Genomic DNA, 21,465 nt, shown 5'->3' with positions numbered 1-21,465 from the left:
TAACATAGTTTATTTTGTTATTTTTGCATGTCATGCCATCCTCATTCCTTGTCGCTGCTCGTGTTTTTCAAATCCCCATTTCTTAAAACTCTTACACTCACTGCTGTTTATGGACTAACTTCTCCCTACTGCCATCATCATCATCACCACCGTTTTCTACAGGTCAGGATTTAAAGTTGAAAGATGTGCTGTTCAATTCTTCCTTTTGTGAATACAAGGGAGGAGTTGAACAACTGTGAATGTACCCCTCTATGCACCACTGCAAGCACAGTGGTGCATAGATGTATATATATATATATATATATATATATATATATATATATATAATCTCTCAGAATGTATGTGTGTGGGTACAAGACAGGAAGACAGGTTTTCTTCTTTTGAACGGTTTATTTGCCCATTGTAACGCAGTAGTACTTTGACAGGGACTAACAAGCATCAGAGAGGAGAGGATGGATTTACATTCAACAGCAAATACAGCATTACAGTGACACTCCAATGTCACGGGCACACAAGCTATTTATTTTTCTTTTAAAGGTACTATGCAAGTCTTAAAGCAAGGTGGAGAGCTTTGCATTAAACTTCAAAATTAGAAATAAAACCATCAAGCTTTAAAAAGCCATAATACAAGAACAAAATGAACAGTCATGCAAGTTTTGTTTAGGTCATAAAAGGGTGCCAACAAACTACGCTTTGTAACATCTATTGCAAGACTATATATATTAGACCTATTTTTTTTTTTTTTTTGAATAAATTCACTACCAAAAACAAAAATCTGACCTTGAAACTGTAAGCAATTTTTAGCCCAAATGTTAAAGCTACGTTCAACTACACACACTTTGCAATGTGCAAAGGAAGACGACAACTTGACTTAAAATTACAAGATTAAAAAAAAAAAAAGAAAAAAACACACCCTACTAAAGTAGTATTTGTGGCGTCTTGAAAAATGAAGTATTTTTCCTAAACTTAAAAAATAAAACATTTCTTCTTACACCACTCATTTAGGTGGGTTCAACCACCACCAACAGCTCATGTTGCACTGGTGTGTTTATAGGGCTTATTTGTATCTCAATATTTTAAGTGGTAAAACACAACTCTACACAATAACATAAGGAAGTTATTTGCAAAGGTGAGCCACCATCAAAAGGACATGGTGTCCAGACAATGGGAATGCAGAGGCATGATTAGTGGGCTACGGTGAAGAACCCAAACAAAATGGTTTTCACCTGAACTGGGTGCAGGCCTGCAGATGGGCTAATTTTCATTCTGCAATACCCAATTCTGTCTGTTTAGTTGGGCGAGTCACACTCCTGTTTGCTGTGTTACTGTAATACAGATAGCACACAATAAAAAAAAACGAACAATTAAAAGCAAAATAAATTCTATGTAGACACTGTAGTTTAAATGTGTGTTGGGCAAGAAAGGTGGCTCAATGCTACTCCTAATAGTTGTCGTAATCTTTCTTGTCCTTCTTTCCCTCTCCTTCAAACCCGTCCACGCCGTCGCTGTTGTCCCGCCTCCTCTTCCGGGTGTTGCGGACGCTGAAGCGCGGGTTCATCTGCGGCAAGGGGTCCATTCCCAGGACTTTGTGGATCTGCCGGAATGCTAGCAATCTCAGAGCAAACTGCAGAAGGGAGAGAATGACAAGGCACATTTTACAGCAAATCCAGATCATGCATTTTCTGTGTGTAGCTTTGATTACATCCATACTAAAACCAAAGGGGACTTTAAACAGTGCTATGATTTACTAGACACTATACGATAACGCCTTTACAATACTTGCATAACCAGATTAAATCACAGGTCGTACAAGAGCAGCATTTGCATGGTTGTTGTAAATGACAGATGCAAGGCCTCTCAGCAGTTATCCACAGACTGCCTTTCCTATGAAAGAATATAAAAGCAATACCTGCGCACTGGAGGTAATGTCCTCCCGCTGCTGCTCGGACACTGACGTTAGTGTATCGGTGGGATTCTTCTCACAGGGGTCTACCAGGCCTGGACCACCTACACACAAGAGTTAGCAAGATTAAGCAAATCAACAGCTTACATCAACTGCCACAGGAATACATGGTTACACATTACACGGCTGTCATTGCTGAATGTTACAAGGTGTCATCACTGTAAAATCAATTTGTTAAATTTAGTTACTACGCCACTCAATAAAGCTATATGTAGACACTTGTTTCTCTGGTGCAACACTAATATAGCTGTATCAGTGCTACATACACACAAACACACACACAGTCAATCTCGACTAGCAGAGAACAAGACCGTTGTACTGAAGCTAATGAGTGATGACAATGTATTATTAAAAGCTAGCAAGCAAGTGTAATGGTTTTCAAGAATACCAGCTACAAGATGGAAATCAGAGGGGGGTTTCAAATTGTGTATTCTATATTTCCTGACCATTTCAAACTGACATCCGTTGAAGTCACATGGAAGTCAGACTTTTAAAAATAAAATTAACAGCAAAGACATTGACAGGACTGAATAGGTCATCTAACTGGTTTACCTTCCTTTGCAAAGAGTGCTCTTTAAACATTACAATGCATGCTAAAACAACAAGACAGTGGCTATCTTGTTCAGCAAAATAGTTTCTATTACAATGCAACATTTATAAACACGCTAATAATGAAAGGCTTCTGAAAAAGTGATTTGGTGTTTTTCAACTACATAAAACACATTTAATCTTCTGTAACTTGAGAGCTGTATGTGATAACTGTACTACAATGACCTCCTTTGAAAAGAAGTCCATATGAAATACATTGCTAAACTAAAAATGATTTCCTTGCAAAGCATCTTTAAGACCACAGAACTGACCCTCTTGTACAGTCTTACCTGGAAGCAGTATCCCAGAAGAAATACATTCAAAAACTCTTCTCAACGCATCTCCTGGGCTCAGGGGTCCAGCAGCACTGCTTATAGCTTTCTCCACAAGTAGCTCCATAGCCTGCGCACAAACACACACAACTAAACAATGAAGCTCTGGGTTTACCCTGGAGAAAAAACTGCAGTTCAGCAGGAAACTCTTCGGTGCACCCTAATTCCACTCAGATTCTTTTTGTTTGCAGACTTATCAAGAGTACAGCTCCAATCTTTATAGCAGTGGTACTAATCACCCAATTTAACAGCAGCTACACGTGATTGTTCCCTTTCTAAAAAGATCCTTTGTTACAACAAATCAGATCTTATTTTTTTTCTACTGATATTATCCACACTGCTCATTTTCACACAATGTCATGCGGTTTGGTATTAATATCCTGCTTTTCTTGTTTACCCAGTTATGAGGAGTTGCTCCTGTTAAACAAACATCTTCTACATTTTCTTTAAACAAACAGAGTTTCATTAAAAAAAGAAATAAATACATACACATGGCTCCCAAATGATAGACTGCAATGGCTCACCCTACAAGAGGTCCCTATTGGGAACAACGCTAGTTCTGCTGCTATAGCCCCATCTGGAAGCATAAAGCAGCTCATCTTCCATTCTGTAATGAGGCCAAAAAATAGAGCTACAAATCAAAAATAAAAGTTGTGTTCCTTACCCAGCTTGGGAACGCAGCCCAGGTTGGGACACGCTGACAAAGGTCCCGTAGAATGCGGATAATAATCACGCACGACTGCAGTCCATTGGCTCTAGCCTTGAGTGCAATAAATTCACAAGCAGTTAGTAAAAGCAGCTTCAAATATTCTGAAGAGGCTTAACACTACTGTTCACAATGGAAGCTTGTAAAAGAGATGAAATCTCATGGTTCAACAACAGCAGCTGCCATTCACAGCAGTATTTTACCTCGTAGTTAGTAACAGAGCTCAAAGTTTGCAAGATGCACAAGAAAACTCCCGGTCGCCTTACAAACCTTGACCTCCAGTAGTAGTTGCATATTTAACATACAGTATCATTTCAGTTAAATAGCTTAGAAGAAAAGCATAGGGACTGAAAAGGTGAAGGAAATCTGCTTTACTTTCGCTGTGCATTCCCCGAGAGCACAATGTCACAGTAAACCAATCAGATTGTCCTCTCTTGTCATTCCCTATTCGAAGAATCAATACAGGATTACAAAAGCTCATATGAAAGCTTATAGGGGGTCATATACATTAAGCCAAGATACTCTGCAGCCTTATGGAGCGAGGTTTTAACTACACAATACTGATAGAGAATAAGAAATACCATGAAAAATGTTCTTGAAGCAATACAAGGATGCCTTGTGTTACAATAGGTTTAAAAATGACCAGAAAATGGATCAGAGTTATCAAAAGTACTACAAAAAAAAAAATAATAATAAAAAAAAAGGACACTGAATTAACACAATGTTTTCTGGTCATAAGAACTTACTTCAGGCATCCTTGGATGTGTGTTCATTAAAAATAAAAATGTAAAATATTTAAATGTTGCATTTATGTATTGATTTTAAACCACATAAGGAAATAAAATAATGTAGTTTGCATCTAAAACGTAGGATCTCATAAGGCTACAATAAGAAAGTAAAATGTTCCGAACCTGGAACCACTTAGCGTGGCGGAGAGCAGCCAGAGCGTCAAGGCATTTTTGCCTGTCCAAGACGTCCGCTGGGTCTTTCACCATACCCGAGGGTACATCTAAAAATGGATCGAATTGTCAAAGTGTGGTGAGGAACGGGTGTTTGACCAGGAGAGCAAGACACTTTGAAACACAAAACACAATGCCACACATACCACAGGATCGCTACACTAGCAATTTCAACACCACAAAACAATGTGGAAACTTTCAATATCCTGTTGGATTAATGCTAAAGTAATTGAGATTGAAAGGAAGACTGCTGGGTCACACCACACTAGAGTAAGATGGCAGAAAAGGAAAAAATCCATGTTTAAAATCTTCAATGGACAATCATATATGACCTGTGCAGATGCAAATGTGATGCAGAGCTATACATTTCACGGTGAGCACGTTTTTACACCAACGCGGTACTGCCACCACAATGTACAAATGAACCACATCGGAAAACTCACAGCATTAGACAAGAAAAAATGAAGATTAACCTCTTGAAAATTAAGGTATGCAGATCAAAAAGAGTATCAGGGCAAGAGCTGGCTCCTACAGAATTGCTAAATGCATACTTAAGAAATACAAATCTCAACACAAGAGGTTAACAAAGACATTCAGTCATGTGCTGTGCTCACACTGAAGAGTAGAACATATACTTTGTAGTCAGAGACCCAACAGGCAGACTATTTACACTGGGACTCCAGAAGTCACCAGAAAATAAATTTGTTTTTGTTCCTCTCTCCTTTAGTCACAATACAGCCCCTCAACATAAACAAGTAAAAGGGCCATGCTGGGCAATCCAAAAAGATCCCAAGTGTGCCCAGCTAGAACGTGAACACTGCACTGCATGAAGGAGCTATACATCTTGCCTGTGTTGATAAACTGAACGCTAGTGCGGTGTGACCTTCCGTGTTCCTAGTACTGCATGTTAGGTGTGGCAATGTGCTCAGGGAAAAACCTTGGTCAAAAATCCTTCCGAAGCCGTGGCAGCAGCAGCCCCTGATGGAACATAGTTCTTGCAGATGATTAAAGAAGGCTTTGGACTGGATTCGTAAGCTATGGATACGTACAGCCGTCTTGCTGGAAAAAAAAAAATATATATATATGCTCCCAGCAAGGGTTAGAACATTACTGCATGCATTCCATTCCATTTTTTTTTGGTTGTTTTCAAACCCAGAACACATTTCAACAACAGTCTCCTCTACCCCAGATCCTGCTAAGGATTCCTCTCACAAAGCCTTCCTCAACATTTGAATTACTCCCAAGGGCATCCATTAGGCAGAAAAAAATCACATCAATATGCACAGCTCCACGCCGTTTATGTAACACTTTATAAAATCACCAAGTCGGAGGCAATGGATCTTCATTAGAATGGTTTGTCTAAGCCCTAACCGTATTGTTTAATAAAGTGACCAATCTTTTAATTGTAACAAAAAAAAAAAAAAAAAAGAGAATGTAGATTTTCAAAAGGGCATATTGATTCTCAGGGGAGCACTTTATAATAGGAGGACCTCAGAATGGTGATATTTTTATATGTATATACACTTATCCAGACAAAAGTAATATTTGTTTCCTGTGGGGGAAGGTGTTATTGATAAACTCACTTACAGTCATGTCTTTCCACCCATTCTCTGGGAATATTCAGGCAATAAGGTGACTATTTACAATCAAACAGACAGAGGCTGTGATCCGACTAGATTTCATTATCCATTGTCACATGAACATAACACTGCTTCTAGAATGCATTATTTTAACTAAATCAATGCAAATATTTCTAATTAAAAAGAAGACATGCAAATCCCACTGGTACACAGGAAACAAAAGTTAATCTTACCTAGGACCGCTCAGTTCAATTTACCAGAATGCAAACACTAATCATGCTTCTTGTGAATTTTCAGAAAGCTATATAAAGCACCTTTACAGAGGAGAGCCCAGAGCTTCGACTGGCACAGGAGAAGCAATAATAAATGTATTCAAAATCAGCACATTGCTGAATGAGCAACTGCTACATCTAAGAGTAAAACAGGTTTAACAGATGTCAGCACATCTGCCATGCAAGAGCGCCTACTCAGTTTGTGCATAAAACAGACATCAATAAAAATGAGGCTGTGCATTTCAGACGGCACAGGAGAACTATGCTTTTAGTTTGGCGGTATTGTGTAACTGGAATGCAGTAGCCTTCCTCTAAGGCCTTGTTCTTTAATAGGGGCACAGTAATGTCTCAGGTGCCTCCATGCGGAATGGATCTCTTTACGAACATATACAGTTTTGACTTAAATTGAAAATAATTAAAACGAAGATTGGCAATGAACAGCCCTCAAGGCGCCTGAGACAAACTAGCGCTCCGTGGTAAACAAGGACACAGAAGGCTGGCAGGCATGCATCGCTGTACAGGGTGAACTGTATCCAGTCTGCTTATAAAAGTGGTGGCGGTACAGCTTGTACATGTCAAGGCTTTTTGAAAGCAGTATTGAGGACATATTATTCAAAACTATTTTAAATGTTTTGGTAAAAAAAAAAAAAAAAAAAGTAAGCGAAGTCAGCTGGAGCGCAAAGATACTTGCAAATAAAGAACCATTCCGAGCTACTAAAAGCCTACGAATTCCTAGAATTGTCATTACTGCTCCTGTTGTGCCAGCAACAGTGCTCAATGCGATCAATTGTGTATTTTCTGAGAAGTTAATGCCAGAGCACAACGTATAAAACAGGATTTCTTTCCAACCTCCGTCGCGTGCGTTCTCCTCTCTGATGATTGGAGACGTCAGGGTGATGATCACCTGCATTCTAGGCTCGACGCAGGAAGTCAGGATGATGGCGGCTTCTTCATTAGAACCCTTGACCTCGTATTTCTCTGGTGTGACCAGCTGTTTAAAAAAAAAAAAAAAAAAAAAAAAAAAAAAAAAGCAAGACATTGAATTAGTTCAGGAAAAATACAAAAAAAAAAAAAAAAACACTTAATTGGTCAGTCTCAAATGACAACATGCTTATGATCATCCATGGATACCACATGTTGTTCACACGGAGCTCTGTTAAAGGCTAGCTCTAATTCATCTTCCTGAACACCAAAGTTTCAGAAGACTCCATACCGCAAGCTGTTTAGGGAGGTTCTCCACGATGCGGGTCAGAAGATTGCTGTTGGGTTTCTCTGAGCACAAGAGGACCAGGTTGACGTTCTTGTCTCCCTTTAACAGCAGTCCTTTAGCCAGCACTCCCACACGCATGACACCCTTCAGAGCCCTGTGTGCAACAAACCGCTCTGGTAACCAAATAGAAACCAGCGAAGAGCGCTGCAATACACAAATACAATGGGCTTGTGCTTCCATTCTTCACAATCATGCTACCTAAAAATAAATATGCAAGAGGAGGGCTGGCATTAAGCTATACAACACAAGCCACATTGCTACAGCGCCTTACAGGCCAAGAATGACAGGCTTCTACTTATACTGCGTGTAACAGGACATTGTATCTTTAGTACCCTTGGATACCCTAGTTCAGTGTATGAGGTCTCTAATCAACATTAAAATCCCATAGAGATTCTAGATATTACAAATACCTTTGTCCTAAAATCCTTAGTTCAATTTATTTGCACAATACAACCAAATGGTTTAAATATTTTGTAGATTTTATAAAACCAAAATGCTCCAAAAATATCCGATACCTCAATTCCTGGAAAAAAAAAAGAATTAAAAAGATGTGTGCGTGTGCAAAGTTTAATATGTCTTTTTAACGTGCTTCAGTTAATAAATAAGTTGACAATAGAGTGAAGTTGTCAGTTGATTTCCACTAGCAGCAGTCCAAGAAATGTGCTTGACAGACCAGGTCAACAACTGCGCAGTGGCGCAGCGGGCTAAGGTCGTGTGCTCTTCAAGAACGTCATGTTGCAAGTTCAAACCACTGTATTTTTAACAAGCAAGAAGGGCTGAATGGCCTCCTCTCGTTTGTAAACTTTATGTTCTTATCTGTACACACACAGCTGGGAGTGAAAAACAGATGCCTGTGTATCTACGGAGAATTATTTGTTGGTGTTAGTAGGAAGCCTGGTCAGGATTTGTACTGTAAACACATGGTTATTATCGTTGCGCTCTCATTTAAATAGAAGTTATTTCTATCCAAAATAACATTATAATTAAGTACTCCGTGAATGTCAGAATATGATACATCCAAACTGCAGTTTGTGTTAAACACATCTGTACTTTTCATTAATACCGTAACCCAGTATTTTACAACAATGAAAAAGTTTATTTTGTCCAACGTTGTTACATCGCCTTGGATAAAGGCAGCAGCTAAATAAGTCATCAATAGTCATTGTTGATTATATATGGATGGTTACTTCATTCTTCCATAGTTCAGCTATCTGTACTCAACTTCTGTAGAATGCAGACTTTGCTTACATTCCAGTTTGTATATAGCTTCCAAAAGGTAATTTTTAGTGGGGTGGTCCCACAGTTTAACGTGTGTGATTTAAAGCAGTAGGTGTATATTTAAGTTGAGTGAAAGAGAATATTGGAATAAAACTACAAGCAGACCACTACTACTCTAACACATGCTTTAACACATGCTTAAACCACGCAAAAACGTGCCAATGCGCCTTGATGACATTGGTGTCCCCTACTACCTTGTAAGTGCCACATACTTCAAATTGAAAACCCTGTTGAACTATGAGAATTTTAGGACGAATGTATTGCAATACCTAGAATGCTCATGAACTAATCTAGCTAGAAACATCACACACTGAACCTGGTTCAAGTATAAGTGGGTACCCAAATACACTAAAGATACAATGGCCTATTGTTACAGCGCCCCCACTGGTGAATAGTATATGCCCGTCAGTCTTGTCCCACTGCGTACAAATTAACAAACTTATGAATTAACACATTTACTTTCAAACTAGCATCGATGCATAGCAATTCCTTTTGGGTGTCAATCTCCACGGCTTAATGCCAGTCTTCATTCAAACTCTGCAGTTAATTTAAAGACAAAATCATATCCATACGCTTAAAGTGGAAACCTCAGGAGCTGCCCTAACAGTATCTTGTAGATGTTAGCTGGATCAAATCAGTTTGCATCTCTTTTCTACCACTTCATTAGTGTGCAAACAATTGAGCAGAAACTGAGTTTGACCAGCAAATCAATTGAAGGCACAATTAGTGTGGAATACTATATTTCTACACAGTATTACCAAGACCTCCCTTTAAAATTAAAGGTTGTAAAAACATCATTCTCCTTTCAACACTAACAAGTGATCTATACTGAAAGATTAAATGAGTTATACACAATGCTGGTAAAAAAAATCTGAACAGTGGTAATTACAATTGAAAAGAATTGTACTCAAATAAAAACTAATGAAACGTTGAGCTTAAAGTGAACAGCATACAATAAAGCTTTTACTGTGGGCTGTACAATTAATCACACTTTAACAAAATGTAATTATAGGTACCATCAATGTAACTACATAGTTATATACAGACAAGATACTTTAAAACTGATTAACACAAAGATTGTTTTACCGTGGTAAATGGGCAAGATATTCATAACTCCTTAACAATGAAGTTACACACACAGTGATATTGTAGGTATAGAAACTGAACACATACTTTGCTCCGGTGTACCTGTCTCTCTGGGCATCGTTCTTCTCATCTTCCTTGGTCTTATTATCCTGATCAGTAATAATGTCCGACACCAGTTTGAGAGCACGCTCGGTGATGGACACTATTTTCTGGATAGCCTGCAGTTCCTCTTCCACTGGATAAATAGCAGCGTGTTTGGTCATTACATAACGGTCATCCGACGAGTCTGGGCGCCGAGGGGGCTGAAAACAACACAAAGTTTAATCTGGGGCTCTGTTTTTATATACAGTGTTCCCTCGATTTTGCTTACTAACTTACACCAGAAAAAATGTGAAATATTGAAACAGTGAGTCTTCAAAGGGCTCTTCTACAGTGAAGTATAGTAAATGTACTCATGTCCAGGAGTACCTGGGAACGAGCCTAACTACCAAGGTAGCACTACATATCTGAAACCCTCGTATGGTTTGGGTTAGTGTTAGATGAGGGTAGCACTATATATCTGAAACTTGTATGGTTTGGGTTAGTGTTAGATGAGGGTAGCACTATATATCTGAAACAATTGTATGGTTTGGGTTAGAGGTAGCACTATATATCTGAAACACTCGTATGGTTTGGGTTAGAGGTAGCACTATATATCTGAAACACTCGTATGGTTTGGGTTAGTGTTAGATGAGGGTAGCACTATATATCTGAAACACTCGTATGGTTTGGGTTAGTGTTAGATGAGGGTAGCACTATATATCTGAAACACTTGTATGGTTTGGGTTAGAGGTAGCACTATATATCTGAAACTCTTGTATGGTTTGGGTTAGTGTTAGATGAGGGTAGCACTATATATCTGAAACACTTGTATGGTTTGGGTTAGAGGTAGCACTATATATCTGAAACACTTGTATGGTTTGGGTTAGTGGTAGCACTATATATCTGAAACCCTTGTATGGTTTGGGGGTAGTGTTAGATGAGGGTAATGTGCTGAACCTACCACTGGTCCCTGTGGCTGAGGAATGGGCATGCCTGGTCGGACTCCCAGCAGGCCTGGGGGAGCAGGGGGTCCCTGTGGATATCCCCCATCTGGCATCCTGCGGCGCTCATCCCAGTGGTGCTGCTCCTCTTCCATCCGGCGCCAGTACATGTCCTCCTCATATCGCCTGTAACCAACACAGCATTCCCCGAAGAAATCCTCTCTTATAAACACCTTTCATGTTTTAAAAACACTTTAAGTTTAAAAATACAGACTATCGATTTGTGTGCACCAACAAAAAACGGATATACTGCTTGTAAATCCTAACCGCCATCAACTGTGTGACCACTGGGTAAAAAAAAACAAAAAAAAAAAACACTACAGCTACCTATCGGTGTCTCAATGTTACACAGTATCTCACCTCTCATCAGCTTTAGTAATATTATCACTACACAATACTGCAAGCCATTCGTAAATTAGGCAGAAGGTCAAGTTTCCCCAATCCCCTAGCTTGGTGTTACAAGGGGAAGTGATTGCATAATGTGTTCCTGTTGGAAAGCGCTCTATGTCCTTTCATTGTACCTCATTTCCATTCTCCAGCGCTCCTCTTCCTCACGTCTCCTCCAGTATTCCTCCTTCTGCATTTGTTTCCTCATCTTCTCCTCCTGGATCTTCCTGGCTCGGATGCTGGGCTTCACTTCCACTTGCAGTTCTGGATTTACTTTTTTCTGTTTTGTATAAAAACAGAGAGAGTGATGCACATGCTGATCTGTAAAACATCAGCATCCATCAACAAGACAATCATAACATGTTTTTGTTTGTTTTTAAATCACTGGTTTCCTGAAGCACATGATACATGAGCAATAGGCTCTCAGGATACTGGGATTTTTTTTATTTGCCCATACAAGTCAGTATCCAAAACTATAAAAGCTCAATATTCACAGAACCCAGCCCCCACTGACCTTGTACTGTAGTCTGTGCCTCCTTCCCTTCAGATGCATCTCCTTTGCATTTGGATCATTGAAGCTACATTCACACAACTTACAATGGAATCTGATCACTTTGCCCTCATCATTTCGAACCTGATATTAAATAGAATTGAGATTACGTGGTTACACAGAACAGCTTTTACATGAACCATCACGTCCATCAACCAACACTCGAATCATGATCAACAGCACTTGTACCTCTTCCAGTCATATACAATCATCCTTTCATGATCAATAGCACTCATACCTCTTCCACATAGTCATGTCCAACAGGCTGCACATCACTTTGTAAAGCAGCAAGTGTAGCCTGTGTTGAAACTGGCTCCGGTGCCACGTCAACCTTCATCTCCTGTGTTTGGGTGGCGTGCATCACAGGCTGCACTGACTTTGCACCATCGTTTTTAATCTCCTCCATTTTAGCACCAGTAGTCTGTAATCTGTTACCTCCTTCATGAAAGGAATGAGAGAAAGAAAATCATTAGTTCTGAGAAAACATTACATTTGTTACAGATTGATGCATTACTGATGCAGTAACTGAATGGTAGTACATTATAAAATGGTGCCCCTTTCTATTTGACAAAAATACACACAGTATTCCAAAAGACTTTTCACAAGCACACAAACCAACACATTAGCCATAATACATTATCCCCTGCCCCCCACCCCCAATAAATGTATAACACGCTATAACTGGTAGACAAGTGCATATCGCCATGAATACTGTAAACTCACTAATAGAATTCTCCTTATACAGCTACCTCTGTTAGAGACACACTAGTTACTACTAAAATATTTATTAATGTAAATAAACGGCAAGATGCACAATTAATAAACGTCTCGCACATCATGGGATCTCAGGTTCCCTGGTACAAGTGTACCAGATTTGATCCAGAAATTCAATTCAATATTTTCTCTGGACAAATTGCAGGAGCAATCCCAACAGAACAGTGGTGTGGTGACAGAGAACAGGCTGTAATTTATTCATGACTTGCCACCCTCAGACACAGCAGCTTCACTTCAGCTTTACTTTAGCACTCTTCAGCGATTAGTGACTGGATCTCTGGCAGTGACCAACTGGCTTACAGCACACTTACTCTGGGTAAAGTTGGGTTATCACTGGCAAGCTTGAATCTAACATTCACACTCATTTGTGTAGAGAGAAGCTAAGCCATGCACGATTCTCCACCACTCAACATCAAGGGGGATAAAAAAAAAAGAATACAAAAAGATGTCATAATTGTTTAGGCTGTCGTTTGTTTGACTACCTTATGCAATACTTTGAGACATTCCTACAAACTCCATTGCGTGACCTTCCATAACGAATACATGATATGGCCGATTGTCGTACTGCAGGATGTATCAGATTAATTTTCTTCCTTAGGTAAAACACAAATTAAATGGCACATTGAGAACCTACCCACAAAATTGATCTTTGGTGCAGCTATTTTCTTCACAGTGGAAGCACTGACTGTGGATGCAGCAGCAGCAGCAGAGGCAGTGGTTTTGTTCGGTACCCCACTGCTCACTATATTGACAGGTTTCAAGTATGACGAAGTGCTGGAGGAGGCAGCAGAAGTAGTACTGATGGTTCCGCTGGCCGTGGCTGGACCTGCTGGCTTACTGGAAGCTGCAGAGGTCGAAGTCTGGGTTACCATACTGGGCTCGGTCGAAGGAATGGGCTTGCCAAGCTTGGTGTGTAATTTAACCACCTATTTAAAAAATAAAGAAGTCAGAACAGAAAGAAGTATTCATTATGTACGACATGTGGAAACACTTGCACACTTCTTTCTGGTACTGTATGATGAACGCATTTCTAAAAATGAACGCTACTAGTTTTGTAATCCAAATGCTGCTTGTGTATAATCCCCAGACACGGCACATTAATGAAATATCAGAAAGCCTTTCATTTTATTTACTGTGCACTGAAAATAACCCTGAATCCCATATCAGGATCATAGAAGTGACCAGCATTGAAAGATGCAACAGCGATTAGAGATGGAGCCAACACACAACTGCAGTCACATGCTGTCAGCCCTAGAGCAAGGAAAGCTAGGGCGGAGACCACAGAACACACAACAATGAACCGGCTGGGCACGCTTACCTTCTGGTGTTTTGCTCCCCGGATGTGAGCTGCGTACGCATCGGCCCCAGTGCAGGAGACATCGCAGAGCTCACAGCGCAGCTGGTTCTGGGTTCCACGGGCAGAGCTGCCACTGGTGGTGCTGGTGCTGCTGCTGCTGCTCTGGGACGCTTTCAAAGCTGCTTCTTTTTTCTTGTGCTTCTGCCCCTCTAGATGTTCTTTATAAGTCTGGGGAGAAGTTTAAGTTAAGAAACAAAAATTAGTTAAGTAAACAAATACAATTCGAATAAAATGCACAGGACTTGTCCAAAATGTCAGTAAAACCTCACAATTGTCTTAAAGTTGAAAGAACACACCTGAGGCCCTGCACAGCTGATCTTGCAGACGTCACAGTAATGTATCTGGGGTGGTTTCGGGGGTTGTTTTGGTTTGAGCTGCTTGTTCTGGAACGGAGTCTTCTTGGTGAATGTGCTTCCTGTCCAGGCTGCTGAAGCTGCTACAGCCGCTGCCACTTGTTTTTGTTGCTGCTGCTGCTGTTGCTGCTGCTGTTGGTAGTAAGAGGATGCAGCCGAGTATACTGCAGCTTCATACCCGGAATAAGATGTGCCTGGGTAGAAGAAAAAAAAGTGGATAGACTCAACTGAGAGTTTGATACAAGATCCAGTTATTTGGATTGCAAGATAAAACTGATCTCCATAATATTGAGCAAAATATAACCCAATGTCATCGACTCTTTGGCACTCAGACGTTACACCCAGCCATGATTAATTGGTTAAAATGGACACGATAAAAGCAATACAGTCCTGTAGAACCCCCCCGCTTACCAGAGTAAGTAACAGCTGTTGTGCTGTAGGTGGGGCTCTGGGAGTAGGAGGGCACTGCTGCAGCGGCCACTTGCTGCACAGCTGAAGATACAGGGTATATTGAGAAGGTGGTGGTTGCAGGACTAGGAGTGGCTGGTTTTATTGCTGTCACTTGTCGAGTTTGCTGGGCTTGGGTGTACTGTGTTGCACCTTGGCTGTATCCTGTTTTAGGTGCTAAGAAGAAGAACACGCAGCATAAACAAACAAGCATCAATATAAAATACTAACTGAAATAAAACCAGGTCACCTAAATTGATCAGGTTAGTAATTAATGTTGTTTATCAATATTACTAGACTGAAAACACAACTGACCTAAAACTGACCCCCCCACACACAAGTCATGCAATTACAATTGTTGTTCACATTATTATTATTATTATTTATTTCTTAGCAGACGCCCTTATCCAGGGCGACTTACAATTACAACATATTACATTATACATTATTTCACATTATACAGATATCACATTATTTTTACATACAATTACCCATTTATACAGTTGGGTTTTTACTGGAGCAATCTAGGTAAAGTACCTTGCTTAAGGGTACAACAGCAGTGTCCCCCACTGGGGGATTGAACCCACAACCCTCCGGTCAAGAGTCCAGAGCCCTAACCACAACTCCACACTGCTGCCCTCACATGCATTACTGATGAATCTACATTTCACAAAGCAATCAACAATTCAACATACACAGCTATTCATACACAGCTATAACCCTCGCCAAAGATTTAAACTGAATGCGTTTCAGCAGCTTCAAATAAAAGAAAGTTTTGTTGTAATTCCATTGACTTGGCATGAGAGTTTGTTTCTAGATTTAAGACATGTCAACACCTCATTTTAAATACAGTATGGGTATTTATTTTCATACAGAACAGCAATCCTCCTATGTATTCCAAGAAAATGCTACCACTATGGGTCTGAACTAGCCTTAACAGGACTTGGGCCCATTTGTCACATTAAAAATTCAAAAGCAGACATCATGTACATACAAGTAATGAATGGAAACTATGACCTGTACATAATTTGTTTGGGTTGGTAAATAAATGTAATTTGGGGTATATGTCACACAACGGGCAGAATCATTAATGTTTTATTAAAAAATATATATTTTTATATTATATATATATATAAAAAGATCTTTACCAAACCAAACTTCTAAACTAAAAAACAGTATACTCTGATGAAAATGATAAATACAGTATTCCAATAGGCATGATATTACTGCTCTATTGGAGTGCCACATGCTGCAATAAACATAATATTAAATTAAAAGAACACAACCAAATGAGCACAGAGTCATTCTAGCCAGGACTTATTGGATACATCTATACATTTTTAAAAAAGAAAAGAAAGTTGTATTGACCTTGGAGACTTTTCTTCCATGACGAATCCCAGGCTGTGTTAAGCGTACCTGTCTGATAGTAGGAATCTGATACAGTAGGCTGTGGTTGAGCAGCTGCCGCAGCCACAGCCGCCGTGGCAGTAGGCTGCTGGTAGTACTGCTTACTGTCATAGGCTACAGCCGGAGCTGTGGACCTCACATAGGAATAGGAATCCTGAAAATCACACAAGCAAGCGGAGCGGATTAGGATGTCTGAAGTGAAGCTGAGGAAATGCTACAGAGCGAGCGAGCGAGCCAGGGTTAGGGTTACAGCTGATCACCAACAACAACAACATACATTTGCATCTTAGAGTGCGGACTTGTTTTTTCCAAATCAGTGTTCCTACCCTGATTTACTACTACTGGCTTACAAAATATCCCCACACCCCCCCCCCCCCCCCGGAAAAAAAGGCTTTCTTTGTTCAAAACAGACATAAATGAAGGCCTCAAACACATTTGAAAAGAAGCAATAATATACTTAATAAAAACTCCCTTTTATGAGGGAGGTCAGCATTAAAATGTTTACTCAGTGTGGCAGGTCACCTGGTAATTCTGCGATGTGGCCGGAGGTGGTGGTGGTGGCATTTCCTGCTGTCTCTGTGCGTAGCCATAGTCCGCAGCAGTGTGTGCTGGCTGGTACCCTCCGTAAGCTGCAGCAGTGGCAGCCACGGCAGGTCTGGCCACAGCAACAGTGGCAGCAGCCGGGGCGTAGGCTGCCGTCACAGTGTGTGCGGCAACCGGCGACGGATGCACAGTATAGCTGGCCACTGTTGTTGGGTGGGAATAGGCTACCCCAGCTGCTGGCTGCTGGCTGGAAAAATAAAAGTAGTGAACTCAGACAACTGCAGATTGAAATAGACTGATATTAGTGCAAGTGTTCTGGACAAAATTGATAATTCTACTTTCAAACCAAGCTGGAGTATTCAAGACAAGAGTTTGTGTGTGCAAGTTATTTTAAATAAGATATTTGTGACCCCACTCGCCCTCGCCAGAAAGGTCAACACTAAATCATTCTGAAACTACTCTCACGTGTGCTCAGTCAATACCCATGATTGAACTTCCTTAGGAGAATCCCAAAATACCGCTGTGCAACAAACATGAACCCAATATTATTATTTGTTCATTTATCCAAAGCGACTTAGAGAGTAGGGTGCGTGAACTACACATCAGCTGCAGAGTCACTTACAACAACGTCTCACCCGAAAGACAGAGCACAAGGAGGTTAAGGGACTTCCTCAGGGTCACACAGTGAGTCAGTAACCGAGCTGGGGACCTCCTGGTTACAAGCCCTTTTCTTTAAATAATAATATTATTATTATTTATTTATTTATTTCTTAGCAGACACACTTATCCAGGGCGACTTACAATTGTTACAAGAGATCACTATTTTTTTACACATTTTACACACAATTACCCATTTATACAGATGGGTTTTTACTGGAGCAATCTAGGTAAAGTACCTTGCTCAAGGGTACATCAGCAGTGTCCCCCACCTGGGATTGAACCCAGAAAGCGCCTGAATCCCACATGCAGGTACAGGAGGAGCAAGTGAATGTCTTTGTATGGGAACGGGTTCGACAGGCCCATGCTAACAGGTAAAGATTTGTTGAGGCACTGTTCTAGAATGTTTCCCTTGGCATTATTGTGTTGATTATACTGTGCCAATATTGAGAATTCAGCATTGGTCCAAGACTGTGCAACTAGACCGTGGTACAGGTAACATATCATAGTGCTGTGATCTGAAGACATTATGGTAGAGAGACGTTTTCCCATAATAAAGACAAACAGCAGTTAGTGTTCGTAAATATAAACCAGATTTCTGATCAGTGCAACACTTTAAAAACAGCACGTCTTCACAATCAGTTTAGATATTGAGTTGTGCTGTACAAAATGAGGGAGTTTGAAGATTGAGTGGTAAATGATAAACAAACAGCATCTGAATAATGAATTCCCTTGTGTCAAGAAAGGGTAAAGGCGGCTCTTAGTTGCTTTTCAAACGCCATATGAAAAAGGAGGAGGAGGACTGGATACATGCACTGCTCAATCATACATGACTGTTTTCAAAAGCAACAGTAATGACAATTCATGGATTGCTTTTCTGAGGCATTATTTAAAAGAAGCATTGTAGGCCTAGCTGAAGCAAGAAAGCTCTTCTCTGAAAGCAACCACATTTATTTGAGGAAGCTGGTTGTTTAATGGAGCGTTTTTCAATCTTGTGTAGTGAGCACTGGCTAGCCATTCCTGCAAGTGTAACCCACTGGGTCAAAGTTTAACTTCAAAAAGCAGGCTAGATAATGGACCAGAATCCATGAAACACATTCAAGTTCCCCATTTCCAAGCCTGGGGAATTGATAAAGCAAGGTAATGCTTTATCAATATACCCCGCCTCCCTCTCATCTTCTGTCCCAATGAGAAGCAGCAGCTTTCCTGGAGGTTTTACACAAAACAACCTCAGTTTCTTTATTCATTGATGTGGATTAATGAGATGTGACATGCAGTACTCTTGTTTGCCTTTCAAAACAAAACATTAAAATCACTCAAGAGCTACTGCTTTTTTACTTGTACTCCAGATTTGAATTGGTTTCATGTACCATTCAATCCAAGTTACGAAAGTCCACATTCTGTACCTGTCAACTTGCTTTAAAACTGTGCATATAAATCCATTTTCTAAAAGCTCCTTGAGGTTCATATTGCTTGACACCATGTTTACATCCTTAGAACTGGAGCCCCAGTGGTTATTTGTACTACATTATAATTATCAGATTTCATTTTCCCAGGATTAACAAGGAACTACTGGTACATTTTATTACCAAAACAAAAAACAGTGTTATCTAGACATGCGAGACAATAAAGAGATTACAATAAAAACATACAAGTAGGCTTTATTGCAATGAATTAAAAAAATAAATAAAAACACATCAAAAACATGATGGCACAATAAACGCTTCACTCCCTAGGACTAAAACTGCAGCAGAGTTCAGTAAAACGGCAGTGGTTTCTTCATCAACAACAAAAAAAGACGTACAAGAACTTGAGGCTTTTTTGTTTGTTTTTAAATCCTACCCCCATCCTTTTTAGACATCTGTTTTTGATTTTAGTCCATTTGTTGTGGCATCTTTGACCGTTCCACTTTCTTTATGCATGATTTACGGGTATGGGGAATGTATATCAGATAAGGCAAACCCGCAACAATAGCATCACAACTATATAAATACCTAAAAACCAGCGTGTTATAAAAAAAAAAAAGAAATACAGTCATGGAAGTCCTTGCCAAATCGCCGCATTGGTGTTCTAAAATATATCGATTGAATTTAACAGTTAATAATAATAATAAATAATATAAGCGCCGGACCACCATCGTAAACAAACATCTATGTTGATAGCACAATAAGGGATAGACCAAATGTCTTGAAAAAATATATAATTCGATTATAACCCCAGTTTGACCGGTACATAATGTGTAAATAACACATTCGTGTCCTGGCGCTAGCTAGATTGCATGTACGATGCATCTAACTGCACACTCATTCCCCCGCCCCCATCCATACTCCTCAATCGGACACCGCTAAACAAACTGCAGCAACCACTGTTGATTTCTGTGCAGCTTGAGCAAGCTGGCTGGATTCAATTCCACACAGAAGCCATAATGGCGCAGTGAATGTAGATAGTCTCACCTGTACTGCGCAGCACCACCATGGGTAAAGCCAAAGTAGTTGCTGGTAGCCATTTTGGCATCTTCACCTAGCCGGCTGGGCACTGCGGAGAGACAGAGAGACATGGTGGTTGAGCGTTTGTCGGTAACCGTGAAAACCCCCCACACAAAACGGAGAGCAAAATAAACACACAAATACGCAAGCATCGTCCCGTCAACCGCCGCATCCTTCGAGATTACTGCATTAACTCTTGTATTTCGCGTTTTTAACCAGAATTGAGCATCGTTTTTCTGCATTTTATTGTGTTTTACCCACCATAGGTGAAGGAGACAACTGGGCATATGGGTATCATTGGGTTCCTGTTCTCTGACGAACTCTGACTCTTCACCCTTTCTCATTTATACGCGAAGGTCGAACCAGGAAATGGCGATCACTGAATACGCGCAGCAACGAAGGGCTGTCTGGGAAATGTAGTTTTATTTTAAAACGATAACCCTGCATCGGATTATTTTTTCAAGGTCCTACACGTTACACAGTAAGACAACACAATATGTATCTATCTATATGGATGAACGTGAATATAATAAAAACTGGCAGAAAAGACTTTATCAGAAAATATATTATTTTGTTTGTCTCTATTCATTATTATTATTATTATTATTATTATTATTATTATTATTATTATTATTATTATTATTATTATTATTATTATTAACAACAACAACAACACCAGAAATAAGACTCCCATTGCCATCCCAGGTGAATTAGCCACCCCTGAACATGTTGCCTGTATTTGGTGGTTAATTAAGTTAATTAAGCTCATAGTAAAATCTGGAATGGACCAGACTGCTATGCAATGGTAGCCTTTTTCCATCCCTGAATAATAATAATAATAACAATAATAATAACAAACTAAAACATACATCCATATTGATGGCTGTACATTCAAAATTAGAGCAATCAGTATGATGTAAAAATTGATGATCATGACATACAGTGTGTACAGAATAGCATAGATTAAGAATTAACAATGATAATATAATAGGGGATACCAAACGTTGGTCCATAGCTATAGAATCCAGACAAACAACAGCCTCCATGTGCCCAGTAATGTGTGCTAAAGAATAGACTTCACAAGCTTCATGAGAACAGGACAAGCAGCTCTCTAAACTCTAAACATAACAAGAGGGATTTGTTTTTTTTGTGTGTGGGTGCATATTATTTGAACTTTTCTGTTTAAGGAGTACTGGTGCCTGTCTAACTACCACATGGTCCTTATAGAAATGTCCCAGTAAAAGCACAGCAGAGTAATAAAGCACAGTGAAAGAATAGTAAAGCAGAAGCATTGTAAAGTACTGAGAGGTATGGTAAAACCTGGTGAACCAGGGGAAGCTGTGGTAAATGCATAATGGATAAAAACGTGGTAAAAGCACCACGCAGAA

The 21,465-nt window shown here is 39.9% G+C and overlaps 1 protein-coding gene across 6 annotated transcripts; it reads right to left on the bottom strand.

The window, feature by feature from the left end:
* Positions 1-370: 370 nt before the first annotated feature.
* LOC117403645 (zinc finger RNA-binding protein-like) lies at positions 371-20,459 on the bottom strand. 6 transcript variants are annotated; one of them, XM_034005899.3, is made up of 20 exons: positions 20,339-20,459; positions 20,045-20,126; positions 16,914-17,181; positions 16,353-16,545; positions 14,949-15,161; positions 14,481-14,731; positions 14,146-14,352; positions 13,462-13,753; positions 12,292-12,491; positions 12,018-12,137; positions 11,638-11,783; positions 11,077-11,242; positions 10,122-10,336; positions 7,614-7,764; positions 7,250-7,391; positions 4,501-4,598; positions 3,548-3,643; positions 2,842-2,953; positions 1,910-2,007; positions 371-1,624 (listed from the first exon to the last, which is right to left on the bottom strand). In XM_034005899.3, the coding sequence occupies exons 1-20, from the start codon at positions 20,373-20,375 to the stop codon at positions 1,442-1,444; spliced, it is 3,270 nt and encodes a 1,089-aa protein (XP_033861790.3). In that variant the 5' UTR covers positions 20,376-20,459; the 3' UTR covers positions 371-1,441. The 6 variants fall into 6 exon arrangements, with proteins under 6 accessions (XP_033861790.3, XP_033861793.3, XP_058855252.1 ...); XM_034005902.3 differs by having other exon boundaries at positions 10,137-10,336; XM_058999269.1 differs by having other exon boundaries at positions 14,949-15,149.
* Positions 20,460-21,465: the final 1,006 nt, after the last annotated feature.

The sequence above is a fragment of the Acipenser ruthenus genome, chromosome 1 (genome assembly GCF_902713425.1).
Source record: "Acipenser ruthenus chromosome 1, fAciRut3.2 maternal haplotype, whole genome shotgun sequence".
In the NCBI taxonomy this organism is placed as follows: Eukaryota; Metazoa; Chordata; class Actinopteri; order Acipenseriformes; family Acipenseridae; genus Acipenser; species Acipenser ruthenus.
Note: the sequence above shows the minus strand (reverse complement) of the source record. Positions and strands in the feature narration are given on the sequence as shown.

Excerpts from the sequence above, each read along its gene's own strand:
- LOC117403645 (XM_034005899.3), bottom strand. The coding sequence starts at position 20,375 with ATGATACCCATATGCCCAGTTGTCTCCTTCACCTATG. Across the intron at positions 10,337-11,076 it reads CTCAGCCACAGGGACCAGTG|CCCCCTCGGCGCCCAGACTC; the intron begins GTAGGTTCAGCA and ends TGTTGTTTTCAG. Across the intron at positions 4,599-7,249 it reads GGAGAACGCACGCGACGGAG|ATGTACCCTCGGGTATGGTG; the intron begins GTTGGAAAGAAA and ends ATCCATTTTTAG.